This window comes from Pterocles gutturalis, unplaced genomic scaffold (genome assembly GCF_000699245.1).
Source record: "Pterocles gutturalis isolate BGI_N339 unplaced genomic scaffold, ASM69924v1 scaffold22507, whole genome shotgun sequence".
In the NCBI taxonomy this organism is placed as follows: domain Eukaryota; kingdom Metazoa; phylum Chordata; class Aves; order Pterocliformes; family Pteroclidae; genus Pterocles; species Pterocles gutturalis.
The window spans coordinates 1,590-22,949 of record NW_010108439.1 but is presented as its reverse complement, the minus strand read 5'-3'; the positions used below and the strand labels follow the sequence as shown (position 1 = coordinate 22,949).

Sequence of the window (21,360 nt, the reverse complement as noted above, 5' to 3'; positions counted from 1 at the left end):
TTGGTACGGGTGGGGTCTGTTTGTGGCTGATCCGCTGGCTCCTTGCTGAGCTTCTTGCTCACGTGAAGTCACTGTGATCGCTCTCCTGCTGTTCTGCACCTTTTCATGGGCTGTGTGAACGAGGTGATGGAGATCCTAGGTATTGCCAAAACAGCCATCGTGTCCGGTATTTCCTGGAACAGGCTAAAAACCTCAGGTTGTGTTTTCCACATGGCCGAGTGTATCGGATTTTTTGTTGACATTCTCTTTCACAGTCCATACCTTTAACTGAGTTGTCCTAGCTCTGTTCTTAGTTGTTTAATTCTCTTCTGTTGAAGTTGGAAGGCCTCAGAGAAGCTGCAGGTGAGATGTGTATGCTTGTGACCGAGTTCTGCTGAACTTCTGGGGGGCCTTCTTCAGGTTTGTGAAGTTGTGTGTATTCCGTGAGAAATAAGGGTTGGTGTGTTGTGTGAGATTGTACAGCACTCTCCAGGATAAACTGAGATCCTCCTCTGTTAGGAAGAGTTGTTTTTTCTGTACCGTGTGTATAGAACTGCCACAGGCTGCACAGTGTCTCCTCAAGCTAATCTTGCGTTGTGGTTGGTTTTTTTTTCCTTTTTTCTCAAAGGTACAGCACAGCCAACGCTGAGTCCGATTACGACCGGGAGTCCGAGAGAGAGAGCGATGAAGGGGAAGACGAAGTGAGCTGTGAAACAGTGAAAACCGTGCGACGGGATTCCCTGGATCTTGTCAACGAGGACGAAACACCTTTAATCTTTGATTCCTTGCTGGAGGAAGGGCTGAGCCAGCTCCTGCAGCAGGCGGACCGCTTGCACGATGGCAACGAGCAGGAGAAGAGAGAGGGGTTCCAGCTGCTGCTGAATAACAAACTGGCGGTAAAGGTTGCCTTTTGCTGTTCTCCAGCAGTGATCTGTGTTTTCAGCTAATAGCTGGGAAAGAGGAAATTGCATATCCTAGTGGGGTCCAGGTCCTGCACCCCAGCTGGGCCAGCTCCCCACGGCCCCTCGGTAGCAGCTTGGGAGCGGGCTGGGGGCCAGGACTGCTCGACCACAGCAGCAGCCAGTTCCCAGTCGCGCTCTGTCTTGGAACTCCATGTCTCATCGTGTCATCGCTTCCCTGAGTGAACACTGTACATGTGTAAACTAACAAACCCTGTGTGTGGAATGAACTCGAGAACATTTACATCTTGAGCTATATTCAGGAAACTGTCTGCTGGCTTCCAAAACTCTTGTATGTTTCTTTCATGGTGTTTCTCCCACTTGCTTTTATTTACAATACTATTGCAAAAGAAACCAGACTGTTAGGTGGTTCTGTTTTAATTTTCTACTTTGTTTGTTGTTTTTTTTAAGTCAGTTTGAGTTTGTCAGAACATAACCACTTCAGATTTTGCAGTACACCTACAGGGCTGTCCCAGATTTAAGAACAAGCCAGGATGTGAAACTGAGTGCTGACTGAAGCATGGAAAAAGTAAAGTTTGATTTGTGAATTTTATTGAAGTGGTGAATTTGGCTGTCCAGTTTGCTCTTTGGTGGTTCTGCTTTGGTTCCTGTAGAGTTGGGGCCTTTCAAGGTTTCAAAAAAATGACAGTGTGACTTCTGGTATATGCCCCCATGTGATTTTTCTTTCTCCTGCTCTTCTTCAATGGCAGAATGGGTCCTGATGTACAACATTTCTGGTTTTATTGCAGTACGCAGACCAGAAAGACTTTCTTTGGCGCCTGGCCCGAGCACATAGTGATATGTGTGAAATCACGGAAGACACGGAGGAGAAGAGATCGTACGCATCTGATGGTAAGGGATTGGGTGGCTGGGGCAGAGGGAGGAGGATGTTCAAAGCTGACGTTACACTTCAGAGTTATAAACCCTGCACTTGCAAACAGTGTGGTGGATTTTACTTTTTTTTTTCCTTCCTTGTAATCTTTTTTTTAGGTGAGTAGCTAGCAGGACTGTGGTGGAATGTGTTTAAAACTTTTGCTTTCTGAAAGATAGTGTAAGTAGACCAAGGGCTAGTTGAAGGTGTAAAAGTTTATTTCTCAAACCTATCATCCGTATTCCCATATTCTGTATGGTAATACAATAAATAAGTTTTTGCTGTAACACATTTAATTTTTTGTGTTGTTAACATAGGTAGACAGAAAAAAAATATATTTTAAATGTGTGTTCACTGAGCGGAATCAATCCATATCACTGCAAGAATACGAAATTATTTATGGAGCGTTTTCAAACCAAACAAACAAAGACATAACTTTTTGTGCCATTCCGTTATTGTACTCTAACAGCCTTAAGGAAGGAGCTAAAGAGAAAGTGGCTGCGTTTCTGATCTCTGACCCCTTACTTGCAGGGAAAGGGGAGATAGAACTTGCCTTACAGAAGTGGGATCGAAGTGCTGAGTGCCATCAGTGGTATGTCACTTTTTACTTCTTGCTTTCGATAAGCATAGGAAAAGGACTTGGAGGTTGTTGTGAGCTGAGCTGCATTTAAAAATAATGATTTAAAAATGCTTATTTGCTCTTGGAGTATAATACATAATGCCATTTTCCTTAAAAAGCCATTTTTAACAGCTTTGGTTAATTGGCACAAGTAATGGTTTCACAGACAGTAGGTTTGGTTGCGATTATAGGGATAAACTTGGCTCTGCTTGCACCAATTTGATGGCTAATTTCTCTCTGAGATGAGATGGCCGGAGGGGTTCCTGAGCAAAAGCTCCCAAACAGAATAATGAACCTCTCTGGATCCTGAGAGCAGATTGTATCGAGGCTTTCGGGAGTCTGCACCTAGCAAGTCCATGAACTTTGGTGGTGGTAGTGAGGGATGAACTTCCAGGTGAGGCTTGGAGGAGCAAGCTGTGGACAAGCTGAGTTTGGGATGAATAAAGATGAGCTCCAGTTGGTGCTCACCAGGCTAAACTTAGCAGACGAAGCTGCATGTTCTTTGGGCTGCGTGTAGCTTAAGTGCATGTATTTTTGAAAAGGTGAAGTGAAGGAAAGTTTGTGTAGAAGCTTTCCTGGGAATTGTGCAGTTTCCCTCTTGGGAAGCGGCAGACGAAGCCTTGCTCAGAGCTGGCAATGGGGCTGTGTGCGTGCCGGGCGGGATGCTGCAAGCGTCGTGGCGCAGAAAGGGGCTGAACGCTGTCGGCACCGCTTTTGACTGTGCAGACCCTGGGAAAACGCATGCCGGAGCGCCCTGGTCTGTGCTGGGTGACCATGGGCTGCCAAAGGATCTGTTTCACGCAGATAACTTGCTGAAAGCGAGTTCCTGAGTTGGAGAGCTCAGCGTGCTGAGGCTCTCTTTATTTTCTTTCACGAATCCTCTGGTTGCTTTGGCCCCTTTTCAGCCCTCTGGAGAGTTGTGTGGATGTTCTCCGGAGCCAAGCTCACAGCTCTGGGGGCAAAGTCTTAACAGTGACATATTAAATAGGAATTAAGTTTTTTTCCTTTGTGTTCCTGCAGCATTCTTGGGTTAATTGCTGGCTTTTGCTCTGTTACTGACATTTCCATGTCGCTCTTCTGCGCAGAGATGCGATCTGTCAAGAGGGGATGTGTTTGCCGCAGTCAGCCAGGCCTTGAGCGTGGGCTTCGTGCTGTGCCAGTGTTCTTACATCCATCTGAATTCTGGAGTAGGGAGAAGCATCATTCTTGTCAGACAGCCTTTAACAGCGTTCTGGAGAGTGTCTCCTGGCAGTGCCGCGTTCTGCTCACGGGTGCTGCCTGTCCCTCTGCAGAGTGCTCTGGCTTCGACATGAATGGAGACAGCAGCATATGGCTCTTTCTTTACAAAGATACTTTAATTTTTTTTTCATTATAAAAGATTAAATGATGCGCAGTTTAGCCAAGTGAGGTGTTCTGTGTGTATATAAATGCTGGTTCCTCATATCAACAGTTGTTTTGAAGGATTGACAGCATGTAAAATAGAATAAAAGAGATTTTTTTTTAAATGGAAATTATTGGGAAAACAGGATGCTGAATGTGGTTACCAAACAAGATCTGCGCTCTGCTGAGATGAGTACATTTATTTGGAGGATCGGTTTGGACTACTGGTGTCTAAATAAATGCCTTTATTGCCTCGGAAAGGCTGTGTGTGTTAGCTCTTGGTAATGAATTGCTGTTCTCAATTAAAGCTCTGATAGGAAGGGGAAATTCTGGGACAGACAACGGCACTAATCCCTAGCAGATTGCGGTGTTTGGCTGTGTCTGCTGGTTTAACAGCTTGAAGGAATGGGGTTTGAGTTGCCAGGTTGAGTCTTACAGTTTGTAAGCCACTTTAAAACTCGATCGTTTGATGTTTTACAAAGCCAGGTTCTGCGTCAGGGTATGACACGGACAGCTCAGCTCGGTACGTCAGAAGTTATAGTGTGCAGAGGCGATGGCTGCGATGTGAGGTTCCTGCGGTCTCCAGTCGCAAATCTCAAGCCTTCAGAGCTGGGATGTCTTTGGTGCCTCTCTGACAGCCTGTGCCCACCTCCTCCCACAAGGGTTTTGGTGTCAGGGTGCCCAATTCTTGTCCTTCAGACCAGGGATGAGGCTCCTGCACGTCTACATCCTGCTTTTAATTCCAGAGAGCAGCTGCAGAGAAAGGAAATAGCAGAGCAGCATGTGGGAGGCATGGGGTTTATTGGAAATGGATGTGTAAGTACCTTTATCAGTCACAGAAATAATTATTTTCTACCATGAATAGAACAGGAAATTATTCCCTTTCCAGCTCTGTGTGGGTCATGGGATGTCGCAAGCTGTTTTAATTGCAGTCTCTCTTTATGCTAAGTGAATTTACCCTGAGAAAAAAAAAATTATTGCTCATGAAATGATGCTTGATACATGAAAAGATACATATATATGAAAAATATAGGATAAAATGTAGCTCCCAAAGACATTCCAGGTTGTTTGCCCTTCGCTCAGAACGTGGTTCAGTGCACCCTGCTGTCAGCGGTGGCAACGCTGAGGAAAGTATTTTAAAAACCAAAAATACAGTGATGGCTTTCCCTCCGTGTGCCAGCCGTACCCCAGCAGGGAGAGGGGCGGAGGGGAGCGCGCAGCCCCCCAGGGAGCTCCCCTCCCTGAGGTGGTGTCGTCGTGGTTTAGCCACGTGGGTCCTTTGTTTCCCTGCCATCCTCGGGTACAGAGCCCATCCTTTGCCATGCTCTGTGCAGGCACAAACCTGCTGCTTCTGGCTGAATTTGCCAGTGGAGGTTTTAAAGCTTTTTGTTTGTTTGGGTTCGATGCCCTAGCTCTTGGTTCATGGAGAAGCGGTCACAGAGTGGTTAGTCACTCTTCCTTTGGACATCATGGTTTTATTCTGTCGTATTCCTCTCTTTAGTGCCTGTTTCCGCTGCTGAAGAACCCTCATCTTTTATTCTCTTTTAATAAGGAATAATTTTATTCTCTCTCATCACCCATGCTGTCTTTCCCATCTTATTCTCTTTCTGCCTTATCTTTTCTCAGACAGCAGTGCAGGGATTCACTGCAGGACACAAGCTGGGGGAGCAGCGTGGATTATTTGTGTAATCCTGATGGGATGATCCTTTTCTTACTTCCATATCCAGAGGACAACATTGTCTTTTCCACAACACTCTAAACGGGCATTTTGATAGAAATATTCCCAGTGGTTTTGGTGTCTCTGCTGTGTGGTACGGGCTGTGCGAAGCCTCTGATTGTGCAGGGATCGTTAGGGCTGCGTCTTCCCCTGTCTGTGTTATTTCACGTTAACTGTAATTTTCCATTTTACCATCACTTAGTGCTTATGGATTGCTTCAGACGCAGCTGTGCTGGGTTCAGTGCCTATTTGGTGTGATTTGCTTCTGCTGCACAGATCGTTCCCTGATTTATTGGCTCCAAGGTGAGAACCTCGTCAAGCAAGACAGAAGGTTCTTTGCACACACTCATCGCTGCAAGTACAACTTCATTCCCCTCTCTGTGCCTCACAGTTATTGCAGTAGTGACTGATATTTTAAAGCAACAAACAAAGAAAATAACTGTGTGGAGGGAAGGGATTTCAGGATGCTGGCGAAGGCAGCGCTGAGCTGAGCGTGACTGGCTGCAGCTCTGGAGCGCTTTGTGGCTGGATGGTTGGATGGCTTTGGCAGGGTGAGAGCGAGCGGTTTCTCAAAAATGACAGAGAAAGCAGTAAGTGTCTGGGACTGTGTCTGGACTAGGTTTGGGATTTGCCAAAAAATGCAGGAGAGTCCTTTCATGGATCTCCTGGGTCGTCTTGACATTCGATCTGGTACAAAGCTGTTACTGTCGTCGCCTGCTCTTGGAAGTCAGCTGGTCCCGGGAGAGCCATCTCCGCAGGGCTGGTCGGAGCGGAGCTGGGGTTGGATCGGGGCTAGACACACAAGTCAGCCTGTGTGCAGCAGGACTGATCTCTGGCTCTGCTTTCCCTGTGGGTGCTGCTTAGGAGTATAGAAACATGTCGGGGTTGTGTTGGGCGTTGGGTGTGTTTAGTACCTTTAGAACAGATTTGTGTGTCGTGGACTGATGGGTGTTACACCCCATGTTCTTAATGCCTGTGTACTCCTGTCTCATAATCACCTGGGCCTTACTGTCGATAAAGGCATGAAGTCATTCTCTGCTTTAGTTGTAAAGATCTCTGAACAGCCAGGTCCGTCCAGCTAAATGGATCGATGGCTCCCTTAGCTGATCCCAGCTCATGAATGGGAGGACAGAGCAAGTTCTGAGTCTGTTCTTGCTTTGAGGGCTGGGTAGAAGAGGCACCGATCATCGCACAGACCTGTGCGGTTTGCTGCTTAGACACGACTGTGGAGTATCCTCACAAACGACTGAGAAGCGGTTGTGGCTGTTAGAATCCCCGGTCTGTCGGTGGGGCTGTTTGCAGTGCAGCCGCAAGCAGGGAACCGCAGCTCTAGGGATGAGGAAAGGACGGCGAGCTGTGTGTTTGCTTTGGCGTCCGCTCCTGCTGTTTAACACTGGAAGTACAACCGGAGCAGCGAGGGATTTCAGAGGTCCAGCTGGGAGGAACTGTGCAGGTGCTGTGTTACCAGCTTTTGTGTGAGTTGGACTGGATATAGATCAGGGGCAGAAGCAACTATAGCAAATAGGAATAGGTGTTAGATGTTTCAGAACTTAGAGGAGGAGGAAGAAGAGAAATAGAGCCATCTGATAGCATCCCCCTGGCTCAGGAGGGTCCCTCCCTTCGTTGGGGGTGTCGGTACCCTGAACCATCTCCATGTCCTGAGCCACGGAGGCTCTGAGAGTGGGAACACCGGAGAGGAGCCAAGGAGGAGAAAGTACTGAAAAGTATGACCAGGGACAAAAAAAATCTCAGCAGGATCAATACTCCCTCCTTCTCTTGGAGACAGTGAAGTAACTTAACATTTACAGTCTGTGGGTTGCTTTTTATTTGTTAGGCATAAAGAGAAGAGAAGTTCTGAGAACTGAGGTCCTAAGAGCACGAGTATGTCAGTGGGCAGCTCTCAGCACAGCTGGTAATGCCACACATGTGGAAAACATGCGCTAAAAAAGGCTTCATTCTGCAGCTCTTCTCCATAGTGTTGGTGCAGGTGACACCTTCCTGGAAAGCCCTAGGAGTTCCTGCAGTCTCTTTTCATAGTTTGAACATCTTGCACAGTTGTGCGGGCTGTTGCTTTCATCTTAGTGTGTCTTGGTCAAATGTAAGTCTGTGGAGCTGATGCTCTTTGGAAAGGGTTGGGGCTTTGCTGGCACAGCAGCTTTGGCTGCTTTTGCAGAGGGATGAAGGTCATCATGGATCGCTGCAGTGGCGTGTTCGTGTTGGTTCCACTAGAGCAGAGCTGAGCTGTTTGTCCTTGGCAGACGTGAGCCATCGTCTGCCTCGACTGTGCAGTAAGTAATAAAAATTTTAAAAATAGTGTTGTCTTATTTTGAAAAATTGAAGTTGTTTTCATATAAAATAGTGAAGACCTTCATGTAAGTCTCTGGGCATTGGGGAATTTTACGGCTTGGCAATGGGATAATGTTCGTGCTGCTCTAACCACGGCTCGTCTGAGGTCTCCTGCCGTTGCATAAGTAACACTGAAGTCGTTCCCAAGCCATCATCCAGCGCAGTCATGAGAAGCGTGCGGAGAGCTTTTCCCATAGTTTTGCTCCCAGTTGTCATATCACTTCAGCTACAAAAACATTTTCTCTTGCTCTTTCCACCAAGTTGTGCAAGTGTCTGATAACTGCTTAAAGAGAAAAGGTTTGGAGTGGGTCTGTGGGAGTTTTAACAAATGAGATTTTTTTTCCCCGTTCTCACCATACATACACGAGTACACACGTACAGCTAAAATCAAAACCCCAATTAGGAGATCCACAGTTTAATTATGGTGCAGTGGGGAAAACGTTCACAAGTGCAAGTAAAATAATTACACCAGTAAGAAAATAAATGCCAACATGCAGACACAAGCCTGTGGCTTAGTCTGTATGTCTTTATTTCTTTAAGCCATATATTAGCCAACTTGTTTAGCATTGTGCAGTTTTAAAACTTGGTAAGTGGGATTAGCATGCAGAAAGCTGTCAGACTGAGTTGTTTCGCCAGAGCTGATGGCCTGCAACTGATCCAGTAAGAGCTGAAGTAGTCTCAGCATCACCTTCAAGTTGTTAAAACTTGTTTAGGTAAGTATCTGCGGACTCGTTAGTCTTACAAATCTTTGTGCCTCCAGCTTAGGGTGGACTGTGCTGAATGATGTTTCGCTTGCAAAGAGGGGGGGTTATACTTGTGTGAAACGGGAATGTGATGAACATCATCTCTTTAGCAGCTGTGCAGATCTGCTCTCGCCTTCTCTGAAAAGGTCTTGGAAAGCTGCGGCGTTGTCCAAGGTGTGTGACAGGGGAGGTCAAACGCACAGAACAGCTTTTGTAGATGGAATTAGTTGATAGATTTGAGACTCGTCAGGCTGGAAGAAAGGTGACTGAGAGGAACAGAACTTATCTGTGCATCTGATGGCATGGAGAGGGTCAGGTGGGAACGCTTTCTGCCACAGCCAGAACTCTAGACAGCATCGAATAATGGTGCTAAGCAGCAGGCTGAAACAGAAAGAGGTGTTTTCTGTCATGCACACGGCAAAGCTGTGAATGCCTCACCCCAGACCATGGTGGCTGTGGAAAGCTTATGGGCTTCAACAAGCCACGGGGCATGGAAAGGAAAATTCAGCCAATATCTGTCCGAACGGAGGCTGGAGGAATCGTCCGAGGAAGTGGTGTGTGTGCTTGCCCTGTCCTACGTTCTCATTTTTCACTTCTGGAGAGAACAGCTGCTTCTCCCCACTTCTTTCCCCTTCTCCTTTTGTTCCCCTTTGCCTCACCCTTTCTTTTCAATTGACTGATTGCCTTATGCAGAAAGGAGCCCTGGCACGCTCGGCTAACGCGTCCTTGAACCAGCTCAAGGGGTTCCGAGCTGTATTTGGGTTGGCAGAGCCCCCCGGCCATGGGGCTGGAGGCACTGGGCTGCGTGTTCCAGCCGTGGAGGCCAGAAGTCCGGCGTCCATGGGAGTCAGCCAGAGTGCAGCGTCAAAAACTGAAGTTTCTTCAAAGCTGTGTGTTCCGAGCTCGGGGATTTGAGCTGGAAGAACAGACGATCTCTCATCTGGTCGTGTCTGCTTCCACAGAGTTTATTTTCTAATAAATGGGGAAATCCTCACTAAGCTGAGATTCCAATGGGAACTTGCAGTTTGACCAGTGTCAGCAGCTTAATGAGCAGTTCTGGTTAATAATTAGTCAGGCGATATCGTAATATAAGGTTTCAGTAACTGCGGAGACCTCGATCTGAACAGTGCTTCAGAGGTTACGTGTTGTTTACAGCAGATGAAAATCCCCTTCCCTAACTCATTATTTTTAATCTCTCCTGTTGCTGCCCGTCAGTCCTGCGGCTCTGCGGTGCCTCTCGTGACATCCGTCCCGAGGCAGCTCAGAAAATGAGCTGGAATAAATGGTTCCAGCCAGCCAAGCTAAACAAGCAGAGAGATAAAAGCAGAAAACCCTGTTGGCGCTGCCGAGTGAGGAGGGGAAATCGGGATCTGAAGACCTCCAGAGCCTAAAATCCCAGAACTGCAAAGTCTCGCACGTAAAAATCAGCAGCGGGCTGGTGGCTCTGGACCCCGAGGCAGGAGCTGAGACCAGCAAGGCTGGGTTGGGTAGAGCCCTCTGTTCCTGGGACTGCAGTGAAAAACCAGTTCAGGCATCTCTCACCATTTTTTCCTTTTTTTTTTTTCAGTTTCGTGACACAAAGATGAGGCTACTATTTACTGCTTATTTTGCATTACACTTCACCAGGCTGTTAAAAAATATGTGGTATTTACATTTCTCGACAGCTGAACGTTGCCCCACTTGACATTTATGTGGTCGTTGGTGGAGGGATGGGGCTGGGCCAGCTCCGTGTCCCAGTGGATTTATTGCTGCTTTGAAGGGGCTCGTTCGGCTTTCCCGGGGGTATAAGGGGAGGTTAGGCAGAGTTTTCGCTTCCCTGTTAGGGCAGGGTGTTTCCTGTTTTGTTGCAGAACCTTAAACCTGACCTCATGGTATTTAAAGCCTGCCCACGTGTTCCTAAACACTCTGGTTACAGGAGCCCTGGTCTGGCAAGTTCCTGTGCGTTCGGCAGGGTGACAGACCCGGATTTATTGTCTGGGGATTGTTTATCTTGAGATCTTAGAAAATCAGCCTTTTATTGGCTCGTATTTCTACACCCATCGTGTTGTGGTTAGGGATGTTTAGTGCAGGCTGAGGTTTGTTGTGAAACAAACTGGGGAGGATCATAAAACCACTTCATTTTGTCATGTCCAAGTGATGGATTCCAGCCGTGGGGCTGTGAGCTGTCGGCTGGAGGAAAGGGGGTTTGCCCACTCAAGGCTTTGGTCTGGTGGTCTCTTTTAATGACAAAATTGTAAATATTTGTGAAACATAACTTCTTTGTATTGTAACTTGTGTGTTGAAAGCGGAGTTGGGGTGAGAGCGCTGAGGTGTGAGATGTCTTGCGGGTTTTTCTGTGATGCTGAGTCTTGTGCCAAATTCCTGCCTGAAGATGTGTTGCAGTTTAACCATCACCAGGGATGTTTTGGGATGTCGTGTGGCGAGAGTCCGCTGCGGTGCGGGGAGGTGAGATGGGAGGGTGCAAACGCGGGGTAATTAACCTTCCTGAGCTTTCACAGCTTCTAAAGTGACTGATTTTGCTAGGTACTGTGCTTTTCAGCTCCAAATCTACGTTCTCTTATGAGACAAAACTAAATAGCTTTGCACGTGCAACACTGAAAACATCTCATTTTGTTTCCCAAGTGTGGTGGCCGTGCGGGGCTGCAGGATGGAGGTAGGTTTTCACAATATTTTCCCTGGAGTAGGCAGCTGCCGTGCCATAGATGGGGTGCTGCGTATGGAAGATCGCCGCGCGCCATGGCTCATTAGAGCTTCTCCTAGCTCTGGTTCTGGCTGCAGTAGCGTTGGCTCCCCGTCGCTCCGTGTTTTGACGCCGTCTCGTTGCTGGGTGCTGAAGTGTGGGGTGTAGAAGCGTGCTGCTCCTGTTTTCCGTAGCAGGAAGGCTTTCCAGCCAGTGATGCAATGTGTTCACTGTCGCATCAAGCCTCTCCCAGTGACTTGCTGACATCCTTCCAGCTCATACCTCCGAAATTGTTACTGTATCTGCTGCTTCTCTGGAAAAGATGCAGTGTTCCTTGATTTCCCCAGTAAGCTGTGAAGCTTTAACGCGCTTGTAGATGTGATGCTTCGGGACATGGTTTAGTGGGTTGGGTGGTGTGGGTTGACGGTTGGACTTGATGATCCTTGAGGTCTTTTCCAACCTTAATGATTCTATGGTTCTGTATCTTCCTTCTGGAGAGATCACCAGGATATGAGCGTGTTTTGAGAAGTGCCGTTGGGTTTCACGCCGTGTCTCCCCTGCGCAGGTACGCCATTCTGTGCGGGCAGTTATCGGAGCACGAGAGCATCCAGAAGCGCATTCAGACTGGATATGTGTTCAAGGTGAGTGGACAGGACGCGCTGGGTTTCCCATAAGTATTGAACGATACGTATTTCTCTAGCAGTGAGAAGAGTCTTGCAAACAAAATGTATGTATGTGGTGAGACTGCGGACTTGAACCATGAAATTACTGTGTGGTGATAAGACACAGCACCAGCTCTTCCTCAGTAACTGCCTGGGAGCGTGCTTGCACCCTCCCACGGACGTGAAGTAGTTATTTTTCGCAGGGGATTTGATCTGCCTCAGATTCCTTTATTTGCCTTTCATCCCCAGCAGGGATGTGACAGGGTAAGAGGAACAGTTACTACGGAACAGGCCACATATAATTATTACTTCGCCAGCTATTGATGTAACCAGTAATTTGGTTATGTCAAAGCCATGGAAAGGTGGTAGAATAAAACGAAGTGCAGCTTCATTTCTTTTGTGTGTAGCAATTCTTGTTTCTGAGGCTGGTAACATGCTGGTTTTGTGTGTTCACTGAAACCATTTTAAGAGAATTTGGGTTCTCTTTGTAGCTGTAACTTTATTGATCACTGACACTTGAATTGTCACTTCTTCCTCTCCTCTTTCCACATTTGTTCATCTGCTCTTGTGGAGGTTGTATTTGCTTATAGCAAACGTGTGACAGTGATGCTTTTCCGTAGGAACACATCGATAAAGCAATTGAACTGAAACCCGAGGATCCAAAGTCTTACTATCTTCTGGGCAGGTGGTGTTACCAGGTAAAATAGTTTATTTCTACTTATTGCTGTGCTCTTCCTCTGCTTTTGTCTCTTTCCCAGAGGGAAGCTGTTTGCCAGAGGTGTTATTTCTGAACTGCTCTGAAGGGTTGGGGACACTTACTTGTTCAGTCACTGCAGGCAGCACGGGAGGTGAAATGGCAAAGAATGGACCAGGAAAAGCCCTAGCTGCAGGCTAGCTTACTGTTCCCCGTGCTTTACCCAGGAAAAACATACTGCCTTCAGCCCTTCAGGCACATGTGGATGTGATCAAGGACATTTCGGGGCTGGCAGGAGCTTCTGCACACAGTATATCTGTATAATCCTTTGCAGGTGTTTCCTCTGCCCTTGCTGCACCCGGCACTGGAGGTATCAGAAGCGTGCCGGCTGCTTTGTGTTTCGTGCTGGGGAAAAGCTTGGAGTCAAATGCCATAAATCAGATTTAGTGCCTGTAAAAAGCAGCAAGAGTTTGCAGTAACTATCGACTTTGCTGTTTATACAATTTGAAAGTGCTTCGCTGCTGTCAGAAACGGAGTCACGTTGCAGAGGTTGTAGCTGAGATAATTAACGCCAGTAATTACAGAGGAGTGGTGAGCTGAATGGGTGGGAGCTCCCAGCCCTTTATTGGCTTGTGGACTCTGCTCAGCCTGACTGCACTTAGAGCTGCTGCAGCTATGAAACAAAACCAGATGTATGGAGAAATACGTTAGTGCTTCTGCTATTCTGCATTCTGAGCATTATACAGTATTAAAGAAGGTGTTATCCCCAGTCACAGTCCTGTGCATCCTTGCCCTGTTGAAATTTCAGGGTGGTTCCTATTAGAAACAGCTGGGAGACACATTTAATTACGTTGTTATAATAGCTATCTATTTCTCAAAATGCAAATATCTGCTGGTGGGAGGGCTTTAGCCTGTCTCTCTTGATGGATCTTTGTATGGTGAGAACATGTTCTCCTGCAAGATTTAAGCCGGGAGCCGGGAGGGCTCCAGATGCACAGAGGTGAGGACTGCCAGGAACCGGTGCGGTTGCGGTACGGCGGTTTGGGGTTGTGGACCACCCGCACCGTTACATGCCTGAAATATCCGGTTGTAGAGACAATCTTCCTTTGAGTATTGGGCATGAGGCAGCTGGTGGATGGAACTGCAAAAGCTGACCTGAAATATAAGCTCAGGACAAGGAAAAGGAAATTGGGTTTAATTCTGTGGCTGGACTTGGATGCTTGTCCAGAATCTGCCGACACTATCAAGGTCTTTGACTTCCTCCCAGGTGCACGAGCCAGTGCCAAGAACCAGGCACGGTGTGTCTGTGTGCTTTTGTGTGTGCTGTCTCTAGTGGGTCTGACGGTTCCATCTCACTGTCTCTGCAGGTTTCCCACCTGGGATGGCTCGAGAAGAAGACTGCTGCTGCGTTGTTTGAAGCCCCCCCGACCGCCACTGTGCAGGACGCACTGCAGAACTTCTTACGGGTAATGAAAGCTGCTGAGCTGGGGAATCGCTAACCTGACAAATGCAGTCACACGTGTGGAACACAGTACTTGGGTTCTGCTTACACTCATCACTCCCCAAGCGCTCTGTGCTACGTCTCTGCTGACCAGAGCCTGTGGAAGGAAAGCTGGTGAAAGCAACAATTTTGGAGCCTCTGTTACAGAGCAGACAGAAGAACATGATTTTGAAGGCCTCAGAACTAGATCCAAAACTGTTCAGAATTATTTCTAAGGGTTTTGGTTTTCCTTTTAAAAGCTGCATAGTGCTGTGATTCATTGCTTGATACTGAACACGTCTGGTCTGTACTCTGGCAGGGTCTGTGCGATCTGATTGAGCTCATCCCTGGGAACGCTTGCGTAGATACTCGTCACATTCTGTTGTTCTAATTTCTCTCCGAATGTTTGATTAAAAGGCTGTCTGATTAGATCAAGCTTCTCCAATTCAAACTTTGGAAGACGACCGCTTCATGGTTTGCTTATGCATTTCTAGAAAGAAATTCTTAGGATTACTTCCTATGGTGTAGGAATCCTACCCTCTGAATAGCTTTTTTTTGTCCTCCTGTTGATGAAAATTAATTTAAGACATGGCCTGAGTCGTGTTTTTGAGCATATAGCTCTTGTTGCAAGATGAATGAGTTAAACAGACTGTCTTTGGCTGTGTCTGTGAGAACTGTTTGTAAGCACCTCTGAAGTGTTACAGAAAGGAATTGCCCTGCCACCTGATAGCTCAGAGACTGGACCAGCACTTCTGCAGACTGTCAGGGAATATCAGATTTATTTCCGTTTCTTACAATTCTGCCAAAATGTAGTTGTTTGAGAGGGAAGTTTGTGATGCGTATCAGTCCTAGGCAATATACTTTTCAGACAAAGTGGTTAAATCGTTTCAGAGATAAGTTTGAGGCAAAGCGTTTTGTTTCTTTTCATTAGAGAGAAAGAGAGCTCGTTGCTTTTGTTGATAAGTCAGAGCAGTTTGAAACAGGAGCTTGCATTTTTCTGAGGTTTAGCTTTGGTCAAATAGGGAGAGAACTTGAAAAGGACACAAAAGCATCCCTCGGGAAGCTGATTATACCCTGACCAAGTGCGCTTCCGTATGCTCAGTGGAGTCAGCCTTCGCGGGAAGCTGATTATACCCTGACCAAGTGCCCTTCCGTATGCTCAGCGGAGTCAGCCTTCAGCCGCTGTTGGCACGCTTTGGGGGAATGGCAATCTGCCGGCACGTTGCAGCTCGGGGTTGGTCACCAGCTGAGCCAGCTCTAAGGCCAGGCAGCAGAAGGAAGAGGAGGAGCGTTGCCTGGGTCCTGCTCCTGGTGCTTCTTCTGCAGGCTGGGCGCAGGCGCCTTGGTCGGGCACGTTGGGGAGTTTGAATGCACGAGCCAAGGGTTTGCAATAGGGACGTGCTGGAACAAAGTTGTTTGGAGAGTGATGGCTCTAACCGGGCTGAATGGAAGGAGGCATAGGGATGTAACTGGGAAGTCGGGAATTAGTAGCCAGGAAGGAGAGGATAAAAGCTGGAGGAAGGTTGCTGAGCTTTGGCACCGGAATGTCTGGGAGGAGCTGAAGTGGATGAAACTGAATGGGTGAGAGGTTAAAAATAGCGCACGCATGTTCAGGAGGAGGCCGTTAAGTTGGTTCCAGGTTTCCCTTGGCTGCTGACCACCTCGCCCTTCTTCCATGACACTTACATTAGGTGAGAGTGGGAATGTTGTTCGTTGAGTTCCAGGCACTTTATGAGAATCTGAGGACTTCACAGACCCAGCCAGGCAAGCCTATGAAAGATCCTTATACCAATCTGTGTTTTTACAAAAGTTGTCATCTATTTTTTTTTTTTAAGAGCTGCAGTAACCCTGATACATGCATTAACTGTGTCCTTGGCCTATCCTAATGTCTGCTTTTCTCTGCTGTCCCACCCTCCCCTCTGTTCTTTGCAGGTCGAGGAACTGAGCCCAGGGTTTTCCAAAGCAGGGAGAGTATACATTGCCAAGGTAACCAGCCACTTGTTGCTTTCTTTTGTTCAATCATATGCTTCTAGGGTAAGAAATATTTGTATTAAAAATTTGTCTTTGGCTGTAAAGTGCCAAGCACGTGTAGATTAGTCCATGCAGAAGCGAGATCTTATAAGATGATAACATTTCTGAAAAAGGCCAAATCATCTAGTGCCGAGGCATTGAAATTCAGGGAGGTGTTTGCCTTTGAGTCATCCAGTGGAGCGTCCTTCTTGGTTTTTAACAGCTCAAATTCTGTATAAATTGGCACTGGTGACTTGTGAGCCATGGGCTGGAGGTTTAATCCCACCACTGCCAGGGATTTCGGAAGAGGCACAAATAGCTCTCTTTAGCAGTTGCCAGGGTTCATAAGTTACATTTGCTGCCCATTTTTTCCCCTTAGCTCTTCTCACGTTGTCATTTTTTCTTCCCAGTGTTACAGGGACCTGGGGAACAACTCTGCAGCTCTTCACTGGATGAATCTCGCTTCCGAGCTGACAGTTCATACAAAAGAGGTACCAGCCTCGGCAAGCACGCGGTGATGATGAGCAGAGATAAAATGGTTACAGAAATAAAATTGTTTTCTGAAAGATGTTCCAGCTTGTAAGCCCAGATTTTAAAGTATTTTGTTACTTAATGTGGACTCTTTCATTCCCTTGGGACCTGTTATCCAAATGCCTAAAGCAATTTGGCAAAATAATGAAAAATATTAACAAGTTGAAAGTATGTTTGATACGGGCTTAGAAGCCCAGCCCAGCACAGCACCCTGCAAATACCCTGCTGCTTCCAGGGTCCGGTTAGAGACTCTTGTGAGTGACCTGCACGTGTTCCTGGGGCCTGGAGCAGAGGAGCAGCCAGTGTTCCAATCTCTTGGTGCCAGGTTAGCTCCTGAGCTGCCCCCGGCTGGAGCCACCCAGAGGTTTGTGTGTGCTGCCCAGCATTTTTTTTTTTTTAATATCTGGGGTATTTCAGCTCTTTTATTACTTCTCCAGCATTTTGGAGAGCAGACTGTGCTGCATTTTAGAAACTGCCACCTGGCAGTGTTCCCCAGCTGGGAGCTCTTCTGCACTTTCCTTCTCCTTTGCACTTTTCCTGTTGAGCAGAATCTGTGTAGAGGGTGCCCCCAAATTACTGCCAGTTAGAAACTGAAGAAAAGCACATCAGGTTTTAATACTGACCGGATGTTCTTTACGTTGTCATGAAAAACGCAAGTGAAGTAATGGAAGCAAGATCCTCCAGCTCTTCAAGCTTCAGCCTCAGTCCGATGGAATAACCGTGCTGGGGGTCAGGCAGGGTTACAGAACACGCAGCGTTTCTGTGCTACTCTGGTTTTAAAGCTGTAAGTAGTCTTTAGGTTGTTGTAGCAAATGTCTAGAGCTGAGACTCAAACCACAAGTATGCGGGAGATCTTGGCAAAGGAGCTGACTTGCCTGTGCCACCACCCGCGGGGCACCATCCAGGATTGCAGGAGCCGCTTGGCTGCCGCCAAAGCTGGGGAAACCAGGGCATGGAGCAGAATTTCTTCCCTTCTTGCAGGAGGAAATATCCTGACTCTGCCTGGTGAGGAGCTTCCTCACCATACACTGGTTGGAAATCTCCCTAGACAGAGTTAGAATGGTATGGCTGATAAATAGAGGGTTTTTTTCCAAAAGAACAAGAAATAGATGTGTTGGAGGCATAAGAGTTTAACCAGAAAAGCATTGAGATTTTCAGGAGAGCACTAGAGGCAGAAGAGTCCTGAACAGTTAATTCTCTCTGCTGCTCTGAAATGAGAAGTGGGAGTCGGGTAAGGAAGCCAATGCTGAAGTGGCTTTGGTTAAGTCTTTGCAAATGTTAGTTCTCATCATCAATCAAATAACTTCCATCATGCTGAGAAGGAAAAACAAAGAGTTTATCCCGACTCTGAAAGTCGGTCAGGGAGCAGAGGACTGAACTCTTCTGTTCTGGCTGTTGGTTCTCCTCTCTCAAAAGGAAACATAAGAGAAACTCTCTTTGATACTTGGGGAATTTAAATGGGTTTCAAAGGCAGTAGTGTGGAGGTGGAAGTACAAGGGAGAAAAAATAAAAGCATTAGGAGGAAAAATGTGAGGCTGGGGCTCTACTTAAAACCTGGTGTGGGGCTGGAGGAGAAAAGGGAAATTCTCTTTTCCAGCTGTTTCCATCCAGCTATATATTTATCAGTTCTCTTATTGCATTTCCAGGATGCTGAAAGTGAGAGAGAACTTGAAGAGATGCAGTCGGTCCAGGAAGAATAACTATGTAAGAACTCACTCCACTTGGTACTGCGCAGACAGTAAAATTCCAGTTAACGGGGTTTCCTGATCCTGACAGCTCTGATTGCACTGCACGGATGAGCCACAAGAGTTTACAGGAAAAAACACGCAGCAGTCTCGTCAGCACATCCAGAAAAAGATCTTGGTGGGACTCCATCGGATACAATTTTGCGTTATTTTCCTTCTTCCAGCACTGCATAGGTTTGACTTTAAAATTCCTAAAAAATGTCAGATGCCTAAAAAACAGGTGGGGGGGTGTATACGTAGAATTTGTGATATAAAAATATTTGTGATTATAAATAGATAACAGATATATGTGAGATGTATACTTTGTGATATAAAAATATATACATATTTTTATGTACCCATAAGTGTTTTATATCACAAACTCTACCTATTGAGTGGCCTGAGCTTCCCCATGCTTGCTGGGGAGCTCTCTCAGCTGATTCTCAAGGAAGTCTTCAGCCAAATTTTTTTCCGATGAGCTGTTTTGTATTAATCGAATCAGTTGAAATACCCGACCACATGCCTCTCACGAGTGTTTAGGTGAGACCAAGCTCCAAGCCCCTGTGCTGGGCGCTCAGCGTGCTGCTGGGTGTTCCCAGCGTGATGCACTGGAGGCACCTCGTTTGAGCACTGACACTGTGACTTAAGGAAATTTAAGAAAAGAGAAGACAGCAGTGACTCAAAATAAGGGATATGCCAGCCCTTTCCTCCTTGCTGTGAAATAATGGGTGGTGGTGTCCGGAACAGCCCCGTCTTGGTCCTTCCCAGCTCTGCCCGAGCTGCCTGACTGGTTTTCCACTGGGGGAACCAGCCCTGCTCATCGCAGCGGGTTATTCCAGGGGACCAGCAAGACTTCCTTCACCAGGCCAGCTGTATTTTTAATGAGGTGCATTGCTTTCATCAGAGAAGCGAGTAACAAGATTTTAAACTCCAGGACTTCTCCCAATGACGTTCCTCCCCTTGCTCATGTGAGACTGAAAACTTCTTACACCCCTCCGAACTCCGCTGCTGTGGCTTAGACATCAGGACGTCATTTGAAAAGCCGTTATTGATCAACAAAAGGCTGCTGGCAGGAGCAGGAATATCCTGGGGCAAAGCTGACGCTTCCCTGTCATGTTTTTCTGACCGTTCTTGACGCACTCGGCGACAGTGAGAAGGTGGAGTGGACGCTTGCTCTGACACCTTCTGGGGACCAAAGAGGAAAAGCAAACTGTGCCCGACACTGACGCACATGGTGAACCAAAAACTCCCTTCAGACATTTCCCCAAAGATTTAGCAAGGCTCTCCTGGTGTCCCGTCAAGTTTCAACGGACAGCTAACCGGACGCTTATTTTTTTAATGTTTGCTATGTCCTGCTGTGTCATGTAGTGTTTGTGACGTGTGGAGTACAAAAGTGCAAGAGTAAAATGTTCTTAATCACCTCTTAGTCCCTTGCACGTGTCTGTTAAACCGATGGGCTTTTACCTCGTGGAAATAACGCTGAAGGGGAAATGTGTGTGCAGCAAAGTGGAGCTTAAAACCTTCCCCTTTTATAGATTTGGCACTTTTTAGCTTTTTGTTCCTTTGTCCAAATTAAACTCTAAAATTTTGGTGCTGAACTAATCTCCTGAGATTATTTTTTTTTTTAGCCATAAAACGTGCGGTCTCCTGCCCGGCTCTTGGTCGGTCGCGTGCTGGGTTGGGAAGCCGGAGCCGTTCCTCCTGGCTGCGAGCTTCGGCAGCTTTCAGACAACATCCAAATCGAGACTTGCTGAAAATGTTGTGAAATTTGCACGTGCTCTGCAGACCAGTCCCAGGGTACAGTGTGAATTTCTCAAGGATACCTGCACTGGGTACATTCCAGGACCACAAGGTTTTTCTGGTACAATTTTGGAGGAGAGCCTCCATCCTGCTCCCATCCAGATGAGTTCTTCTGCACTTTGCCCAGGGTGAGAATGATTTCCTGGAGTTCCTCTTGTCTTAATTGTAAAACATACCCACCTGTGGTCAAAGGATGATGCTAAAGAATAACTGAAGCTGTGTAATTTATCCTCCCTGTGCTGTTCTGTTTGAAATAAAATATTTATAAATGAGGAGAAGGGGATCCTGGTGAAGGTCACCTGTGTTGCTCGCCCGCTGTTTGTGCCGATAGCGGCGCAGGGGAAGAGCCGGCAGCCGGGGGGTTTCTGCGGAACATCGTTGTGTTTGTGCGCGTGGTGGCTGTGCCAGACGCAGCGGGGAGCTGTGGGGAGGTAAGTTACGGCATCTCTGCTTAAAAATCACTCTTTGTCCGTGTAATAACGTCGGTTACACCCGCAGCAGGTTTGTACGGCGATACAGGACTGCTGCTCGTGGTTTTAAAATGCAGCAGAGTCCCGCAGCCAGGCTTTGCGGCGAAGGGTGCGCTCCCAGGGCGGCTGGTTGTAAATAAAGGTGAGTAATCTGCTGTGAGTGTCCTGCACCCAGCCTGCACCAGCCTAAAGCCCAATGGTGGCTTCCCCGGGGTGAAACCTGAAGGGGGCTGGCGGGCTGAGCTCGGTGCCGGGGCTGGGTGCTCAGCCTGTGCCTGATCTTAACTCGTTTTGTTTCCAGTTACTTTGCAGAGAGAGAGAATAACAGCGAGTGCTGGGCCAGAGGTGGGATGCACCGAGGACCCCGTGGCGGGGCTGGACGGGGAGGTAACCTGTGGTTTGGTGTAAATCTGCAACTCTTGGACCATCACAGGTTTCTGAAGGGCTTTGACCTTGTGCAGCACTTGAGTGTTAATTTAGCGACCGCAGGAGCGGTGGCTTAGAGCACAGTTGGGAAAATGGTTTTGAGCAGCTTGGACACCCGGGAGGGGGAGATCAGCGTTGACCCCACAGCTGGGGACAGGGCAGCCCGGTCAGAGAGGGATCTGAAAGCAGAGATCTGGTTATGGAGTTGGTTTCCAATAAAGGAGCATGCCAGAGCTGTGAGCACCTCTCCGTGTGCAGGGAAGTGTCTG

General features: G+C 47.4%; 1 protein-coding gene across 1 annotated transcript in view; it reads left to right on the top strand.

Annotated features, from left to right (window-relative positions):
* The window catches only part of RMDN3 (regulator of microtubule dynamics 3), a gene marked incomplete at its 5' end in the record, with an annotated part of 22,553 nt that extends 4,182 nt beyond the window's left edge, over positions 1-18,371 (top strand). The window contains 9 exons of the mRNA XM_010072648.1: positions 608-875; positions 1,688-1,790; positions 2,341-2,401; positions 11,860-11,935; positions 12,577-12,654; positions 14,018-14,116; positions 16,063-16,116; positions 16,551-16,631; positions 18,318-18,371. Coding sequence (XP_010070950.1) covers positions 608-875; positions 1,688-1,790; positions 2,341-2,401; positions 11,860-11,935; positions 12,577-12,654; positions 14,018-14,116; positions 16,063-16,116; positions 16,551-16,631; positions 18,318-18,371 — 874 coding nt within the window. The remainder of the gene's footprint in view (positions 1-607; positions 876-1,687; positions 1,791-2,340; positions 2,402-11,859; positions 11,936-12,576; positions 12,655-14,017; positions 14,117-16,062; positions 16,117-16,550; positions 16,632-18,317) is intronic.
* Between the last annotated feature and the right edge of the window lie 2,989 nt (positions 18,372-21,360).